Source organism: Gopherus flavomarginatus, chromosome 3, assembly GCF_025201925.1.
Source record: "Gopherus flavomarginatus isolate rGopFla2 chromosome 3, rGopFla2.mat.asm, whole genome shotgun sequence".
Taxonomy (NCBI): domain Eukaryota; kingdom Metazoa; phylum Chordata; order Testudines; family Testudinidae; genus Gopherus; species Gopherus flavomarginatus.
Genome location: NC_066619.1, coordinates 11385243 through 11397765, shown reverse-complemented (window position 1 = coordinate 11397765; position 12523 = coordinate 11385243). Strand labels below are relative to the sequence as shown.

At 35.9% G+C, this 12523-nt stretch overlaps 1 protein-coding gene across 2 annotated transcripts; it reads left to right on the top strand.

Moving 5' to 3' along the window:
* Window positions 1-233: 233 nt before the first annotated feature.
* Window positions 234-11838, top strand: SYT4 (synaptotagmin 4). Of its 2 annotated transcripts, none has more exons than XM_050943626.1 (4): window positions 234-583; window positions 3542-4302; window positions 5893-6013; window positions 8377-11838. In XM_050943626.1, exons 1-4 carry the CDS (start codon window positions 550-552, stop codon window positions 8682-8684), a joined length of 1224 nt encoding a protein of 407 aa, XP_050799583.1. In that variant the 5' UTR covers window positions 234-549; the 3' UTR covers window positions 8685-11838. The 2 variants fall into 2 exon arrangements, with proteins under 2 accessions (XP_050799583.1, XP_050799582.1); XM_050943625.1 differs by having other exon boundaries at window positions 235-583; window positions 3488-4302.
* The last annotated feature ends 685 nt before the right edge of the window (window positions 11839-12523 follow it).

The window sequence follows — 12523 nt, the reverse complement described above, 5'->3', positions numbered from 1 at the left end:
GGTGGTTTGACCCTAAGACTTTGCATCGTCTACTGCATCATTGCAACCTGGATATCAAATTAATAAATAATACTGAATGAAACGTAACAGGGCTGTGGATCATACAAGGACATGTTTGGCTGTAGGAATTAGCATCTCTGTCTGTGTCAGGCTCAGAATGTGAGCTAATCTGCAGTAGAGCAGTTAAAATAATTGATGAGTGTGTGCTGAATCCCTAGGAGAGGAGGGGTGGGGGGGGAAGGTGCTGATTTCAGCCCTGTAGCGTCAGGATTGCGTCAATTTGGGTTTCAACCACGTCTTCAGTCTCGGAGCCGAGCTACTCAGAAGAACCAAAACAGGAAGGGGTTGGAAATCACTGTGAAGAGGGAAGGTCTAAAAGCTCCCTCCCCTCCCCCTTCACAGCCTCCTCCTCCTAAACCTTCCCGATCTTTCATGTTTGTGATTTCATCAGGCTGGAAAAAATAGGGCTCCGCTGGGTTTGTGCAAGCTAAGAGCAGCGCTAAGGAGAGGAAGTGCTTTTCAGAACCTTGGACAGAGCACGCAGCAAAAATGGCTCCGATTTCAGCGAGCAGAGGAGAATTTGGTAAGCAAGTTCCATCCCAAACTTATAATGCCAGGCAATTTCCACCCTTAAGCCTGAGAGCTGGCTGGGCGTTTGGGTGAATGCTCCATTTCATGGTGCTGGGAGAGCTGACTAAGGGTATGCTTGAAATCTTGTCTAACCTATCTCCACAGCTGCCTTATATCTCTTTCAGAGGAATCCTTTCAGCACTTGAATCTTTTTTATGTCTTTGAAGTTCATAGATGTGTAATTTTCTTTTTTGTTTTTGCAGTCCAGGTACTGGCAAGCATTAGGACTTTTTTGTGTATTACTGATGCCTCGATTATTTCCTCTATCTGGAGGAAAGATAGCATACCCCAGAGTTGAGTTGTTCAAGTATATTCCATGCCAAAGATCAAATCCTTGTTCAAAATGCTCTTGGAATAGTTTTCACTCCTGTCTTCTTAAAGAGGAGAGCATATAAAATCCTATCCATAGAGATATATGTTCTTGTAATTGATGTTGCTAGGTGAGTGAATGTGTGATATCCCCACTTATTTTAAATGGACATCTTACTCCTGAGATAAATGTCGGTGCAGTGGATGTTAGTATAAAAGGATGATAATAATAAAAAGTTTTAAGTTCAATATTTTTGTTGTTGATTATAGGATTAACTTTATTACAGAAGGGGAGTTTCAGAAACATTCACATAAATAGGTGTGTGTGTGTGTGTATATATATATATATATATTTACTTAGAGTTTATAAAAAAATGTTTCTGAACTATCTTTTACAAAATATTTACTCTAGCAAGAGTGTAAATCTGAAATCACTCACTTGATTTAAGTGGAGTAAATCCTGATTTACATCTATGTTACTGAGATCAGAATCTGCTCTAGTATTAATAAATAACATTTCAAAGAAATCTGGCTTTTCTGAATGGCTGGACAATTGATTTGCCACATGAAAATAGCAACAAACACAGGCTGTTATCTAACTGAAGTAAATGTATAACAATGTTCTTTACCATTTCATCTCCCTGCCCACACCCCCATCATCTGGGTGTTTCTAACTACATTTGTGACATCTTGCTCACCTGATGACTGATTTAATTATGATAATTAATTTAAAGTATCAATTTTGTCTTATCAATGCTACCAGAAGCTGTAGATGTCACATGTAATATTATTCACACTTTTATAAACAGTCTGTTTAAATGTGATCTAATGAAAAGTGTTACAAAAATGCAAACTGATACTTAAAACCTGTTTAAGTTGTGCCAATAATTATGATATCATACCTTGTTTTCTCCTATTGCATCTTACACATTTTCCATTTCTGAAACCTCAGGAATTGTTTAAACTCAGTGCCACATGCTTAACTTTAAAAAAAATCACTTATTGAACATATATGTCATTTTATTGAGTTCTTACATTTAATTACAATGAATGATACAGAATAAGGGGAGAAGGAAAAATGATTCAACTGTTGGAAGAAATGTAGAGCCAGGCCTAACCCTTTAGCTGCTGGAAGTTTGTCTCCTAATATCTCTTTCTAGTGCTAGTGCACACCAATACAAAAATAAAGATATGACAGTAAGTGAAAAGTAGTTCCATGTGTCTAGCTTTTAACTGTACATAACAGACTCATTCATGTAGGACACCTGTGCTCTTTCTCAACCAGAAAGATCTGCTAATCATGTGTTAAAGAACCAGCACTCTTACATAAAGACCATAATTACCCTTATTCATACAAAACGTCATCACATTAATATTTTACTAGCCCCTCACTCTTACAAGTGATGTGGATTTAGCTATGATTGGTCTATTGTGGGATGTTAAAATTTGTTACTTATAGGGCAAATTGGATTTCCAGTTAGTTGTGCTCATGTGGCCCTTCATTGTATGCTTATGAAACACTAATAATATAACACTATCTGCGACCACTTTATCCACATTCCAAGTGAGATTGTAGCACTTGCACTGTTTTCCCCTTTGAAATGTAATTTTCAAATGCATGATTCATATGAACACGGGAGTGGAATCTAGCTCTAATGTGTTTTGTCACCATATACGATCTAATGAAATATTGTAAAATAAACAAGAACCCTCCTTCTATTGCTTTTAAATTCTCCATGACTTTGGTTAATAGTCAGATAGGTTCAATACTTAATGGATAGCAACACAGTGGGTTTTCTTGTTTTTAGAATTGAACATGAATGCATAATGTCTGGGTGGCAGGGAAAGCCTTTATAGATATAATTATTGTTTCAAGGACTCACTCCTGCAAGAAGGTGAGAGCCTCTTAAGAAAGTGTTGTATACCATCCCCTTCTATGAAACTCAGCATCGTCATGAGATACCTCTAACCCCTTTTGAGATCAGAACACAAAACATTTACCTCATTCATTACACAGAGCAGTCCAGGGAGAAATATAAAACGTAGATGGCATATATAAGTACTGCATATTTCAGATTCTGTTTAAGAAACAAAATCCTGGATACTCAATGCAGAAGCTGCAGGAGTAAACCAAAAATGTGTTTGCCTCATGGGTTCATACTGATTTAGTTGTTCTAAGTGAGCCTAGAAACTGCACATAGAAAGGAGCCATTTCAGAATAATTATTAATTATATTACATTGTCCTACTGTTTTCCTCCCAGTCGCTCTGTTGTTAACAAAAAATGAACAATAAATTAAAATAATTGGCTACACTGTATATGGAAAAGTACTTACACGAAGAGTCCTTCTTGTTGTGTGGCTACACATTTATACCTGCAGGTGGCGAGAAATATATACAGATCCTTTGCAATGTGTATAATGAAAAAACATTTCACTCTGCCTAGGTTGCTGCTAGTGCCATCTTTTTTGAGTGTTTTTTCTAATATATCGCATTATTATCTTAAGCACTGCTGTTTTCATGTTTGTTACTATTAATTTGATTTGCAGATGAAATTCCTACGGTGGTTGGGATCTTTAGTGCTTTTGGCCTTGTCTTCACAGTCTCCCTCTTTGCTTGGATCTGCTGCCAGCGTAAATCTTCCAAATCCAACAAGACCCCTCCCTACAAATTTGTCCATGTGCTGAAGGGGGTTGACATTTATCCCGAGAACCTTAACAGTAAGAAGAAATTTGGAGCAGATGACAAAAGTGAAGCAAAAAGCAAATCAATGATGCCAAAGAATTCTCTCCACCTCGACCTGGAAAAGAGAGATTTGAATGGCAACTTCCCCAAAACAACCCCCAAAATCCAGAGCTCTCCAGATCTTGAGAAATTGACTCCAAAGCACTTTGTAGAAAGAGAGAAAGATTCAATATCCCCCGAGAGCTTAAAGTCCAACACTTCACTGTCTTCTGAAGAGAAACAAGACAAGCTAGGGACTCTCTTTTTCTCCTTAGAGTACAACTTTGAGAAGAAGGCATTTGTGGTGAACATCAAAGAAGCACGTGGATTGCCAGCAATGGATGAACAGTCAATGACTTCTGATCCCTACATCAAAATGACAATCTTACCTGAGAAGAAGCACAAGGTGAAAACCAGAGTGCTGAGAAAAACCTTAGATCCAGCTTTTGATGAAACCTTTACATTTTATGGGATCCCCTATAGCCAAGTCCAAGATTTAATCCTTCACTTTATGATCTTGAGCTTTGACAGGTTTTCCAGAGATGACATCATTGGAGAAGTCCTCATTCCACTTGACGGAATTGAATTGTCTGAGGGAAGGATGCTAATGAACAGGGAGATCATCAAAAGAAATGTTAGGGTAATCTATTTTAAATAAATTTAAAAGTCCTGTGCTTTTATTATTTATTATTATGCTATTATTTTACTAGTACATTAGATACTAGAGAAATAGTTAGTCAGAACAGCCATTAAGAAGCTTTAAATGATAACATTATGGGGAGACAAGCATAAAGTGCAATCAATGATCACTGCAGTGAGCTTGTTATAAGAAATTGCTAATGGACCAAATCCTATTTTCTTATGCAATTGGTCCAATTTACTTCAATGGGACCACTTATGTTAGGTCAGCAGGCTCTGACCCAAATTAATCAGGCTGGCAAGAACAGAATGCACAGCTTCTTTTTCCCATTCTGTATTGAAGATGGGCAATTACGACTTGACTCAAAGCTCACTGAAGTCAATGGGAATCTTTCAGCTGACTGCAGTGAACTATGGACCAAGCCCTTAAAGATCAAAGATATTCATCCATTATTTTATTTGAAACCACTCACAAAATTGCATTGTTGACTACACTATTTGATTTAAAATGCATTATTTGACCTTTGTATTATTATCCTGTATCTTAAGTATTATAACAGAGGCTTCAGCTCTACTAATAAAAGGAAGACACTATGGGCAAAATCCTGGCCTCATTGAAATCTGTCAAAATTTCTATTGGCTTCAGTGGGGCCAGAATTTCACCCTCTGTTTGTTATCCAGGTTCACAATGAAAAGATATTTCAAAACCATAACAACTGAATTGTACCCACCAGCCCTTCCTGAGGATTTGGCATGTGTATTGATGTTAATGTAATTGCTTTCAAAAGATCAAGCATTACATCAAATTGAATTAATGTCTGCCAGCCAATATTCCTATCAGCAATATCATTCTTTCATAGTTCTAATGCTGGAGCGCTACAGCTCTGTAATCATCTCATTGATACTGTACATATCAGAGAAGTTCAACCTTTTAGGTCCCTGTTTCTTTTCTTCTCTTTACTTGAAGTAAAGCCATTATTCTTGCAAATTCAAATTAAATAATTATACAGCAGAACCCAGATTTCTTCTTCCTTACATTTAAATGATAGTCCTCCAGAGAGTATTAGGGATAAAATTTCAATAAAATTGTGCGTCTATATTTGTCAAAAGATTTCATTGCAGATTTTGGTGAATTACATGTGTTTGATAGACCTTTTCTATTTTACCTCTGCTTATACTCTTTTATTTTCACTGAGATTTATTTCCTATGATGTAGGGGTTTCAAAAATCAGTTTAAATCTTTATCTTACTATAGTCCATGTGAACTAATAGATTACTTCCATGACAATATATGCTTTAACTTTGTTTTTCTAATCAGTTTACTTAACAAGCCATTAACAAAGTTTTGTTACCAGAATACATTGGATCAAGTCGGGTAACATAAAGTAGCATAGCACTATGATAATAAATAATACTAATAATTCTACTCCTAATAATAATAATTAATAAATAGCTCCTTTAGAGCTCCTCCAATGTGTTCCAACATCTGGTCTCATATGACATTTTCAAAAAGTGTACTAATGACTCCAATTCACAGCCAAGATATTGACCAAGATATTTGCTCATAAAGGTTCTCTTTTTGTTTCCTCAGAAGTCATCTGGGCGTGGAGAATTACTGATCTCTCTTTGCTACCAGTCTACAACAAACACTCTCACCGTGGTTGTTTTAAAAGCCAGGCACCTACCCAAAGCTGATGTTTCAGGATTATCAGGTAATGTCTTTATTTATGAACGTGGAATAGGCAGAATTGTAAAAAACATATTAAGCTTAGGCCTTTACAGATTAAAGATCTGTGCTATCACCCATGTATTCATGGGCTGTATGATCTGCAATTCACTCTTACTTTATTCACAGAGACATGTAATATTTTACATTCCAAGTCATAAATGTTAGGAGTTTGTTCCTATATAATATGTGCCAAGAAATTAAGTGGCCTAGCAGTTAATATGGAAGAAATCCTCTTCCCAATGAAGTCATTGAGTTTTTCCCTTTAATTCTGTAGGACTTCTCTGATATCAGCAGGATATTTTGTTGGGAAATACTGCAGATTTATAGTTTTATTGTAAATAAGTAATCTACAGGGTGTTATTACTGAGACAGACCCTCAGCTGGTGTAAATCAACATAGCTCCAATGAAGTCACATCAGCCCTCAAGTTGGCTCATTACATGGTATTTGCAATGTAAGATAAATCACTTGTAACATGATATTTGTGCACTGTAATGCAGTGTCCTTGGGACGCACTGAGGAAAAGCAGGTTTTACAATCCATTTTCGTGGCTCTGTTATGCTTCTGTTTCTTTTTATGGAACATCCATTGAAACCAATGGTAGATACACACAAACACAGCCAGACAGTATGGTATATTTATTCAATTTATTTTAAGAGAGTCATAAGTAAGGGCATATCCAAACACTGGGCACTCTAACATAATTTAATTTCACAATAAAATGCAATGGGCTGTTCTTCTGAGCATAAAATAAAATCCTCTTTAACTTTCAACTCGTCCTGAATGCCCAAGAGAAAAGATGCGCCTTGCAGTGTACTCAGAAGGCTGACACATCTTACAAAGCTGAAGATGCTTCAGAAAGGGATCTCTACCTTTAGCACCTTTTCTGATCTCGGTTGTGTCAGTATGGGTCAGGGAGAAAGGAGGTCTCTCAGGTAATCAGATGCCACTCATAACAAAATAGACCCCGATGATTCTCTGTATGAGAGCACCCCTCTCCCTTTTACTGCTCGCCTTTACCTTCTCAGCAAGATAGGAAGTGATCCACTCAGGAGACTCCCTAAACCACTTATTTGATGCCCCCGCATCTCAATAAAACCTCCTGGTCAGTGGTATAAAAGGCTGCTGATAGATATGGGAGAAGCAAACTGGACATTTTAGACATATCTATGGTTGGGAGATGTTAACCAGCAATGTTTATTTGGCCAGAGATCAAGAGCACTGTATGGCACTTTGATGGGTATTGATTTTGATATATAGAATGCTGGAGTGGTGTTTGTGCTTCAAAAGGCCGGTTACTTATTTATTTATTTATTTGAGGTTTATTCCTAAAGTATTGGTTAGCTATAAAAGTATAGTATGAAAGTGGAAATACATTTCAACATACTTTGTCACTGTCATACTGCACTTGAATTTATGCAATACGATCTTTGTTTCTGTATTTCTGCAAAATATATTATCAGGCCAAATGGACGAGTAACCTTGTCATCATTCAGCTACTCCAGTTTGTTGTCTCCAGCCCAGCAATTCTAAATGGGATTTGTGTTTAGTTCTGATCAATGGTAGAACTTTCTATGAATTCAATGGAACAAGAGTCAAGTGAAACTTGAATGCTGTTTAAAAAAAGCTATGTTGGGTTAATTAATAGGACTAATAAAATATGGACAAAATTTAACCTTTTGAATTGGCTACTTCATGCTGCTCCAATGATGTAAGGCAGTCATCAACTTGCTTAAGCCTGGGCATATATAGCATACCAACAAATCCAGCTCCACATTTGGAGTTGCTGGTTCAAAATAACCAAATTAAAATTTGTGGGGCCAAGTTAATCAAGTCAATTAAAATCACTGGAGTTACACTAGGAATACATTTTATCCATTCAACCATTCCTTAAAGAAGAATTTTTTCTGGTTTGTTTTTTTTTCCTCCTATGCATTTGCTTGCACAATTCTCATTAAGATGTGGCTTATGCTATACAAATAAGTGTGAATAACTAAATCATATTAAACATAAATATAGAGTTTTAAATTTCTGCCAATAGGCAAATAGAGTTTTTTCCTTCATGCTTAATAAAGACCTAGATCTAATATTTATCAGTTGTGCTTTAATTTTTCAAGATTCATAGTTTAATTTAAAAAAAAAGGACAACAAAGTTGCTGTTGTCACTTAGGGTAAAGTTTTACAATTGGGACATTTCTTCAACATCTATTTGTTTGTGGAAATCCCTCATCATGTTGTCATTATGTTGGTAGAATATATTTTACCATTCATATGATCCATGAATTGCTGTTGGACAACAGTCAATAGTCTTGTGTTTTGTTTTGTTTTCTTTTGCTTGTCATTGCAGATCCTTATGTCAAAGTGAACCTCTACCATGCTAAGAAGAGAATCTCTAAAAAGAAAACCCATGTGAAGAAATGTACCCCCAATGCAGTATTCAATGAATTGTTTGTCTTTGACATTCCTTGTGAGGGCCTTGAAGATATCAGCATTGAATTTTTGGTTTTGGATTCAGATAGAGGATCCAGGAATGAGATTATTGGCCGGTTAACCCTGGGAGCTTCAGCGGAAGGAACAAGTGGAGAGCACTGGAAGGAAATTTGTGAATATCCTAGGAGACAAATTGCCAAGTGGCATATGCTGTGTGATGGTTAGCAGCCTAGAAATGGGTCGGAACTTAACAAATATTTCCATAGGCAAGGAGCAATTTTCTTTCTGTATGATGCATAATTACAGGCTTGTAACAACAAGACACCTTTTTGTTAAAACTGGAATGAACTATCAGAACAGAAGGCAACTAAATTTTCACATTAAACAAAGGTCTTTCTAATCCATAGAAACTTGACATAATTTCATATGATATTCATGTTCTGCTGGAGTTTACATAGTAATAGACTTGTGAAGCAGTGCAAACTTCAATAAGAGCAGTCTATCTGTTATGAATAAATCACTGGAAACTGTAGATTACTACTCCATGCAGAAGATGATAACCTCATTAATATATATTGCTAGATCTAGGGAAAGCCTTTTTTTTAAGTCTAAAAATTGGGACTGTGTGAGGGGCAGGAAGAGGATTTTAGTTGGTTTACCATTGTATCTGAAACCTTCTCATATGGAAATTCAACGAATTTTCGTAAGTATAAGGTACTTATACTTTGATTAACCCAAATACAAGACATTTTCAACAACTTGCTTTGCATATCACATCAGGTGCAAATAGTTGTTATGTGTGTGAAATATTGTATAGTCTTTTACTTTGGGGTTTTTATTGTTATTGTTATTATTATTATTACAATTGATGAAATAAGTATGTTTTAAAAGTAATGAACAAATTAAAACTAATAGTTTTATAAAAAGGGCTCAGATCTAGCTGAGTGCATGTGTTAGGATTTGCGTTTTAAGTATGACCTGCAATTCCTCCCCTCTCCCCGCCTCACTCCACGCTCAGGTCACACATTGAGCATTTCTAACAAAGGTAAAACATTTTTACCAAGGCAATGAAATGTGAAGAATATTACAATGAATGATCTTTCACTTGTTATATTTTAAAAAAGGTTGAAAATATCTGAAATAAACTTGTCTACCTTTTTTTTCTATTTGCTTCACTAAAATAAAATAAAAAAAAAATAAAATAAAAATAAAACACAAATTGTATTATATGGCAGAAATCAAAGTCCCAGCCCATTAAAACATATATGTGGGTTTAACTTTCTGCACTGTGCATAGTCTTACTGAAATCAGTAAGACTACTTACAGTGTATAAAATGAAACAGGTATTTACAGGATTAAGGCCCAAACTAGCATTATAACACATGCTAAATCATATTAGATGAACAATTTTAAAGTAGCACTTCATTTCAATCATCTTCATGTGTCCATGGCTGATTGTATTAAAAAATAGGGAGGAGGAGAGGGAAGTAACGTGATTTCACTATAGTATGCAACATGTATGTATCAAGTGATTTAAATTGTGGTCACAAAGCCAGATTGGGGAACTAAGTGTAACACAAAGTAAACAAGTATAGAAATAAAACATTTGAGCCCTGTGAATTTTATTTATGTTTACACTGGGTACACTGATTTCTCATACAGTGTTGTCTGCAAATATTTGTCCTATGTTCCTTTTGAATGACAAGCTTTGTAAGGAATAATATTTTGTAAAGAATTGTTAGTGGTGGAAATAAGGAGGATTAAAAATGCAGGGTCAGTTTCTGATACCTTTGCTCATACTGAGTACCTCCTTCCTTCACAAGTAATCCCACTGAAATGAATGAGACTGCTTGTGAATTACGGTATTACTCAGTGTGAATAAGGGTGGCAGAATAGGTCCGATGATGAAAACATTTTAACAATTGATATTGTATTAGACTCTCAATGAAGGCCAAATCCTTGAAGCCCATTGGAGTTTTGTTGTTGGCTTCACTGGGACCATAATTTGACCATATAAAGACAAGTGGAGGAGGCTGGAATGTTAAATATGCAAGAAAGAAAGAAATAGTACTGAAGAATTCTATTTAGGTTCTTTCATGTTCTGTGTCAGTACTTTATCCAGCTTTGAGAACGTGTTTGATATCACAATGTATATAAAGTTCTATAAAAATGCATTTTCAAAACAACTTATATATGCTTTTTATGACAACACTTAGTGTAAAAAAATTGCTCATTGTTTGTACAGAAAAATAGAAAGTTCTTTTTGTTTGTTTTGTTTAGACATTGATTATCTACTTCAGGGCTAAAGTTTGCTAACCTTATGCAAACAGGGCCTGAGCCAAAGCCCAGTTAAGTCAAAAGAAAAGATCCCATTGAGTTAGTGGACTTTGGATCAGGACCATACAGTAGTATCTGAATCATGAATCGTCCCATCAATGGGACTGTTTATGGTAAATCACTACTCAGTATAATTAAAGGTGATAGAATCTAGCCCAAAGATAGTAGCATTATAGAGCCAGGCTGCAATATCCTTACTAATGTCAAAAAAGAATGTTACACAAGTAATTCCACTGAAGTCAATGGGTTGTTATGTAATATAAGGTACAATTAAAACAAGGATATAGTTATTACAATCTGGCTCACAGGTAGCGCATCATCTCTGTTAATGTGATCAAATGATGAGATTTAGCATACATTCCTAGTGGATATAAAGCCTTTCATTCAGTAAAATAAAATTTAAAAAAAAGTCTTTTTTAAAAAAAAAAAAATCAAGCATGGGCTGTGGCCATCTTTCATTTTTCCATCCAATGTGATGTTGTCAGGAGGGTGTTTTAAAGTTTCTATAGCAGCCTACAGGTTAATATTTCTACCAGATAAATGACAGCTGTTGCGGGGGAGGGAAGATAGGGAGGTGGGAAGCAAAGACCTTTTTATTACACTGGAAAAATTGTAAATAGGATTTTTGTTTTTAATTTAAAGCAATGAGTAGCTTGGAAAGTTGAGTTAAAATGACTTGTGACCCATCGTAAACCAGACAGGGCAGGAATAAAAGTAGTCCTGCCTGGAAATGAGAATTTTTTCCATTTTATAAAGTATTCAATACTCAGTGTGAATATCTTGAACTCTGTTAAGGATACTGTACTGTATTAAACATGCAAAATAATGTTTGTCTAAGTAGCTTACTGAAAAAAAATCTGAATGGGAGGCTATCCATGTCTGAAGATCTGTTGTAACTAAATAACTGATTTCTTATGCTGTTGTAACTTGATAGAAGTTATTTGGGAGGAAGCATGGTGTATGAGGTTTTGTAAGTTTTTTGTGCCAGCTCTGTATGTTGTGCCATGTATGTAAGACAAGAATAAACTGCTGCTTTCATTCATCCCATCCCAACTCAAATATTCTACCACTGTATGTTTTCAATAGACTCAATTGTTTTGTTCTCGGTCTTTGTTTTTATACCTCCACTTTACAGATATTCCCTCTCATGAATCCCCACCCCCAAAATAACACTGGGGTAGATTTGTTTTACCAAAGGCCGTTTGTATATACCATTCTCTTCCCACCTAGATCCTTTTTCCATGCTGTTAATCCACAATATCTTTTCAGCACATTTGTTTTTAAAGAGGATTATGTATTTGGTGCTAGATTCTGAGCTGGACTCCACACCAGGTAATAAGATCCTGGTTAGCCACCAATGTGAACTACCAGGACTTTGGGTCTACAAGTGCAGAAGCAAACAGGGATGCATACCCTTTACTCCTTATCCAGAGAAGGTGAAAAGAGAAAACATGGAATCTTGCTCTATTCTCCCTACTAACTTGCCAGAAGTAAATGATTACCCTTTGGAAGGAAATTATGACTCAGAAGTACATCTCTGAGCAACAACGCCTGCCAGGGATATTCTGGGATGAAACTTCTAGTGCTGATTAAACTTTCCCTTTCCATTAGCCACCGAAAGGATACAGCTCACACAGAGTCAATGCTAATGCAAGATTCCCTGCACTACTTCTTGCAAATGTGTATTAACTGTACCCTGGAAAAAGCTCCTTTGGGAGATGAAAGAG

Coding starts and splice junctions, on each gene's coding strand:
- SYT4 (XM_050943625.1), top strand. CDS start 550: ATGGCTCCGATTTCAGCGAGCAGAGGAGAATTTG. Junction 584..3,487: donor AGCGAGCAGAGGAGAATTTG/GTAAGCAAGTTC, acceptor TTTGATTTGCAG/ATGAAATTCCTACGGTGGTT. Junction 4,303..5,892: donor TCATCAAAAGAAATGTTAGG/GTAATCTATTTT, acceptor TTGTTTCCTCAG/AAGTCATCTGGGCGTGGAGA.